At 39.7% G+C, this 6,557-nt stretch overlaps 1 protein-coding gene across 1 annotated transcript; it reads right to left on the minus strand.

The window, feature by feature from the left end:
* Nucleotides 1–492: 492 nt before the first annotated feature.
* LOC138057755 (monoglyceride lipase-like) lies at nucleotides 493–6,199 on the minus strand. Its single transcript, XM_068903688.1, has 7 exons — nucleotides 6,036–6,199; nucleotides 4,027–4,133; nucleotides 3,783–3,919; nucleotides 3,185–3,295; nucleotides 2,740–2,832; nucleotides 1,966–2,178; nucleotides 493–1,478 (listed from the first exon to the last, which is right to left on the minus strand). The coding sequence occupies exons 1-7, from the start codon at nucleotides 6,131–6,133 to the stop codon at nucleotides 1,359–1,361; spliced, it is 879 nt and encodes a 292-aa protein (XP_068759789.1). The 5' UTR covers nucleotides 6,134–6,199; the 3' UTR covers nucleotides 493–1,358.
* Nucleotides 6,200–6,557: the final 358 nt, after the last annotated feature.

The raw sequence follows: 6,557 nt of genomic DNA on the forward strand, positions 1-6,557 counted from the left end.
AACACTAACTGACCCAAGTTTTAAGTTCTGATTTTAAAAAGACAACTGTTTATTTTAACTGGAATTTTCTTATTTATTGGTCCGCCATTACTAACTTAAAAATCTTGAGAGAGCTGGGTCGAGGAGAATATGACGTCAGACTCACTGGTTTAAGAATGCAATGCGTGTGTACGCGGCCAAATAAATATGCAGCACGGGAGTTTCAGGCTTTCAGACTTTTAAACCCGTGTTTTGCATATAATAAATTGTGTTTACACGCTGAAATTTTAAGCTAGTGAGTAAATGACGTCATTTTCTCTAGATCCAACCTTCTGAGGTCCAATCGGCCAGTTTTGAATGTGAGTAATAGCGGACCGTGAAATCCAAAACTTACACTCCAAACAAACAGCCTTTGGATAAAAATCAAAGCGCAAAATTTTGCCAGTTAGGTGTTAAGCGAACACGCTTTCAAAATCTGAAGAGAAAAAGGAAATGATTTTTTGATCATAGTACCACTTTAAGTTTAACAAACCAGAATTCATTTCTTAAACATCTGTACTCGATTACCGGGCCTTTGAATAGAAGCGAGGCTGGAGTTGACCCTGTTTTGATACAAAGCTCACTGATGTAAATTATAGAAACTCCTTAGCATTACAACAACATGATTTACATAAGAACAGCAATGAAGTTTGTATCAAAGTAAGGTCAACTCCAGCCTCACTTTTATTCAAAGGCCTGGTGACTGAGCAAAGAACTGTAAAATGGTCTATTAATCAATCACTGAAAAATGTCCCCATTAACCCTCTGGCTCTGAAACCAGACTGAACCAGCCAGACGATTTTACTCATCAATGGGGAGCCCCGGGAGTCAAGGGGTTAAGCTCCTCATCCTCAATGCTAAAAAACGTCATCATAGGAAAGCACTTTTTCAAATAGATTACAGTATTATTGCTGCCTGATAAATATTTATCGTTATTAAAATAAGAGTAATATGTTTTGTTATTTTGTAAAAAAAAATGTTGTAGTCATTCTTTGTGGTTTAAATTAAAGTGCAATAATCAAGTTTTCTGTTGTCTCACAATATGGCCACAAGGTTTCAACTGCATACTGCTAGCATTAATCGTGCAATGAGGTCAACTGGCCATGAGTCACCTATAAAGCAGAAGAGCACCAATTGGAGGTGATGAAAAAATTCTGTAGATACATGTAAGGTGATATGTCATCCACATTGCCTGGTAGGGACAAGTAGAATGCCACTGAAACATCATCAATGACATCAAAAGTGACCGCCTTGCGAGACAAATGAAAAACTTGATTGTTTTTCTTACATGTATTTTGCTTCGTAAAAAGTAAAATTCTAAATACACTGATGACTGTTGCTTAATCTGCAGAATCCACAGGTGGCAGTCTTTGGCTTATCCAGGAAACTATATCATTCATGACAAGTGCACGATCTTCTCTGGGTTCATTCAAAAGTTTGTGGTAAAAACCGGGATAAATCTGCAAAAAAGGTAATCACGGTATTGAAACAATGTTGGACTGACTGGAGTTTTAACGCAGGGAGTAATCCTGGAAGCCATTTGAAAGTAGGTAGAGAATGCATAAGCAAATTCAAAAGCTCTCTAAGTGTATTTTATATTTTTAATAATAATTATTATGTTTCCTCTTTGAAATATACCACAGTGTGGAATGACCAAATTTGAAGTTCTGTGGAGTACATTAGCCAATGATGCTGAATTTTCCTTTAAATATTAACCACTCCACATTTCCAATCAATTTGATGCTAGTTTAATTTTTAACAGTGAATGAGTATTTTCAGTTCAAAATAAACTGGAACAAATTATTGCTGCATAACAAAAATAATGCAAATCTGCATTTTGGAAGGATATCCTGACGGCCACCATCATCCTCTTGGCATAAGCTCCCTATAGTATTCCCGCAATATTTCAGGGTGTTTACAGCAAGGACTTAACAACATTCAACTTACCTTAATGGTTTTATCCTCACTTGCAGCCTTCTCTAACAGCTTGGATCCTTCAACCATGGCAAGGCGATCAGCATCACCATGTAACACTATGAATGGCCATTCAAATTTGGGAATATTTTCTTTTACTGTTTCCATAGCATCATGCATTGCCATTGCCCAACGTACTTTTAAGCCTCCTTTCCAACCCAGTGGATCCGTGCTGAGGGCGGCCACCTAGAAAACAGGTACTAAAGGTTATATTCTTTCCCAGCAAAAACCCTCACAGGATCTTTGAGATGCTTTTTTAAAATCTTCAGATCATGCCTGCGGTGATCTGCTGCTTTGCAGCTACATTTTATACTATAAAATGAAGTAGCTTGCTTTGAATTAGTATCTGATGGAAAGCTGCTTGTGCAATTATAGTTAATAACCAAATGAATATACAGTGCTGTACCATGGGCATCGATATTTTTGAATGAGAAAAAGTGGAGTGCCCACAGAAACCCTGGTAAGAGGTGTTTTTTGTTTTTGTTTTTTGGTGAACACACACTCACTAGTTATAATTGTTTGCCTTTCATAGGGTGCAATGCTGGCACAGTCGCTCCTATCAATGTATACAAGGCTAGAATTTCTGTTTTTACATAGGTGGGTTGAGTTTGGTTCGCAACTTCATGTACATGGAGGTTGTCTCCAGGTATTTTTTTCCCCACTCATCACAAAATGACACTTCTAGTTTAATATAGTTTCCCAATTCCCTCAACATTTGTCAATTGCCAGGCTAACTCTTTCCATTACCTCATCAGGGTCTCTACTTAGCGCAGAACAATCTTCAGATCCAACAACTTGAAAGGATGGTGCAATATGTGAGACTATTTTTCCTACAAAGATCTGGAAAAAAACATTACGTGCTGTAAGCTAACTTATAAAATTCATTAATAATTCATGAGAGAGAGTCTTAAAAATACACTTGCCTTGAAAGCCCAATCCAGGCAAAATAAGATTAATTAATGCTTTTAATCTAAATTAATACAGAATCATACTTTAGGGGAAGCTTGTAACCTTCCTCTTGCAAATTTGTATCCTTTTTTAACAAAGAATATGGTTGCACAGAGAAACCAGCATTTTCATAAACCATACAAAATTACAGGGGAACCAGCCTTTTCATATGCTCCTCAGAATTCACAAAAAATTATGAGGAATTTGTGTGTAGACTGTAGAGAGGCTTTAACTTTGGCCTTACCATGAAGCGAGTTGCAGTCTGTGGGTTTGCCATGATTGCTGGAGCACACAGCACAAGGCCTGCAAAGAAGTGAGGTCTCTCCATGGCACAAAGAATGGCAATGGTACCTCCCTAAAAAACAAAAACGATATCAGAACTTAAAAATGGCATTCTGTGTCAACTGACGTTTCTTCACAACTATAGTAGTGCCAACCACTGAGTATGCTTCCCATGGTTATTGGTTGCAGTGTCTGAAGTATTTAGTAGCAAAGCCTTGTATCTAAAGTAAACACTGGAAATCCAAAATAAACACGAACTACAAGAAGCTTGAGCCTAATAAAGAAGCACCACATGGGAAGGGCAGGGAATTTTGATGCTGGAAGAAGGGAGTCAAAGTAGGCTCTATGCAAAAGAATTTGAGAATGAGGCTTGAGAAGGAGATTCTTAGAAGATGGAGGGAGCATTTCCCTGAATGGAGAAGGTTTTTGCCTCTTGTGCGAGATTTGAAGCTTCACCACTCACAATGGACTCGGAAATAAACTGGAAGAATTGCTTGGAAGGTATAGAACATAACGAGATTACATCCCCGAATTACTTAGTGCAGGAATATATCACTAACCATGGAGTGACCTAGCATAAAGATGGGTAATCCTCCATTGCTTGCAGAAGACTCGTCAATATGCTTTAGCACATCAGCGACATAAACTCTAAAGGAGGATATCTGTACTGGCTCCCCCTCACTTCTGCCATGTCCCACTGCGATGAATCGCAACACAATGTATGTAAAGCAGTATCATATCTTCGATAATGTAGATAAAGCATATCAACTAAAAAAATCAGTTGTCATGAAGATTTGATTTTACCATGATCATGTGAAATGACAAGGAAGCCTTGCTTGGCTAACACATGAGCAAATTCTTCATATCTTGAACAGTGTTCTCCAACACCATGGCTCACAAATATTAAAGCACTAGAAAAGAAGAGATTTTTGCTGTAAATTCGATGTGATGTGGATGCTGGTGCATGCATGGTGTGTAAGAGAAGGGACCAGTGGAGGTCCAGCCTGAAGGATTAAAAAAGGGGAGGGGAGGGTAGTGAAGAATGTAGCAGGAAACTAGGAGAAGACAGGCAGGGCTTGTTGCCTGTCCAACACATTTCCAAATTATACATGTAACACCTAATTCCAAAATGGCCGTCATTTTAGCATACCTGCCAACCCCCAGAGAAGGAGAAGACAGGTAGGGCTTGTTGCCTGTCCAACACATTTCCAAATTATACACGAAACACCTAATTCCAAAATGGCCATGATTTTAGCATACCTGCCAACCCCCAGAGAATAAAAATCTTTGCATTGTAACAATGTCATTTTCGACAATATCTGAATACTCTCTGAAAATCACCCGAAACCCTTCCGAATGTTCCCGACTTTTCTCGGTTAGAACAGCAATTGCTATTGTTCCCATTTCGTGCCAACTTTCTACCACACATTGTGCAGTTTGATTGGCTGATTTCTGACCAATTACGGTACGCGTTAAATATAGACTACATCAATTTGATTGCTCTGTTTTACGTTTTCCGAACCAGTGGCCAATTTCTCGAAAGTCCCGATATCTTTTCGGGCCCGAAAATCCATTTATGAAACTGGCAACCACTTCTTTGGAAAGCCGATCTTTTGACATGTTTTCAAGGTAACAAAAAGAAAAATTACTGTAAAGTTTGACGATTTAAATCCTCTCCGTTCTTGAGATACAAAGGGAATTGTGAGACCCGAAAATGGCCCGTAAAGTTTCAGGACTTTTGAGAAACAGGCCACAGAACAGCTCAAATGAGAGCACTAAAATTCAGTTCTTGTTTTATTGCCATCTCGAAGATAACGAAATTAATGAAAAAATGTTGAAAAAGGGCATGGTAGGTATTTCCCGGGAGATTTGGTGCTCTAACTGGGAGACCAGGAGATGTGATGAAAAACTTGGAGACTCCCGGGAAAACCGGGAGAGTTGGCAGGTATGTTTTAGTATTCTTATGTTTGACTGCAAATTGGCCCTTGGCCTCGTTCAAGGTTAAATATTCTTTTGAATTTTGCGTTTGAAAGCAAAGCTGAAAGGTCCAATTTGCAATAACAAGAATACATGTACCAAAATGACGGCCATTTTTGGAATAAGGTGTATAAACTGACAAAGCAACTGATACTTTCACCACAGGTAGCACAGTTGGTGTGATACTGATTCTTGCGTGAAGAGATTGTCAATGAAGTTATCGCTGTGGGAATGTTAATACCGGTAGTCAGTCTTGGCTGTTTGCTATAACCTTTCTCTCTTTCTGGCGGGAAATCCAAAAACGTCTGCAAAATCGACGCATCTTTATGGGAGGGGCAAAAGCGTATTAAATAATATTACGAAAACTTATCCGAGGACATTCATTGACACGCAAAACGTGTTTGGCTGATCATTTGAAATATTATCCGCGCCAAACATGAGAGAGAACTGGCGTTCGTGACCCAAAACATGATTTTTTACGGTTACTACGTACTGGGCGTTCGATCGATGGCGCTCATTGGGACATTCCATTTTTTATCCGCACCCCCCCTATGGAAGGCATTTTTCCGACAGGTCCCTTTTGCTCTGAAATCAGATTCCGACAGGTCCCTTTCACCTCTGAAGTTAGATTCCGACAGGCTCCTTTTACTCTGAAGCTTGATTCCGACAGGCTCGTTTTTGTATAGAACAAAGACTCCCGATTCCGACCCCCTAAACTGGAGCAGAAAATCCAGATTCCGACAGGGTCCTTCTTGACACTTAAAAAAATGCCTTCCATAGGGGGGGTGCGGATAAAAAATGGAATGTCCCATTAAAAAATAGTATTGCGGACATACCGAGGGCTTCTTTCTTTTGATTTCCACGATTTAGAAAACAACTTAAATCCCTTCGAACTCTGAATGGACCCTTCTTCGGATATGACCTCTCCTTCCATAATTCATGCAGAAACACAGCAATAAATATAATATTTTGCTGTTTATGAGTCATCCGCCATCTTTGGTGTCAGGGACTGAGAATGATGAGGACTGGAACGAATGCCTCAAGTCCGCTCTCTCCCAGACTCTTTGGTCACAGTCGGGCGGCACCTGCCACTAAAGCCTGCTTTCCATATGATCTGAAACGGTTACAGACATATGGAAACATTTGTCCCCGGCAAATGGTTTGGACGATCGGGATCCGGAAAGTTGAATCTAGTTCTACTTTTCCACACCATTACGACGCTTCCGCCTAAGACAATTTTTAATGGAAACGCGTGTCTGGGATGATCCGTGTCCTATTGGCGACACACTTATTGTTCGCCTTGAAACACGTGTCATATTGTGTCCAATCAGACTTAAGGTAAGTGCTTGGCGCCATCG

This window comes from Montipora capricornis, chromosome 7 (genome assembly GCF_036669925.1).
Source record: "Montipora capricornis isolate CH-2021 chromosome 7, ASM3666992v2, whole genome shotgun sequence".
Taxonomy (NCBI): Eukaryota; Metazoa; Cnidaria; class Anthozoa; order Scleractinia; family Acroporidae; genus Montipora; species Montipora capricornis.

Bases quoted from the DNA above. Each gene is read 5' to 3' on its own strand.
- LOC138057755 (XM_068903688.1), bottom strand. From the start codon at position 6,133: ATGGAAGGAGAGGTCATATCCGAAGAAGGGTCCATTCAGAGTTCGAAG. The intron at 2,179-2,739 runs GTAATGGAAAGA...CCTGTTTTCTAG, and splicing joins TAAGTAGAGACCCTGATGAG to GTGGCCGCCCTCAGCACGGA. The intron at 1,479-1,965 runs GTAAGTTGAATG...CCTTTTTTGCAG, and splicing joins GTGAGGATAAAACCATTAAG to ATTTATCCCGGTTTTTACCA.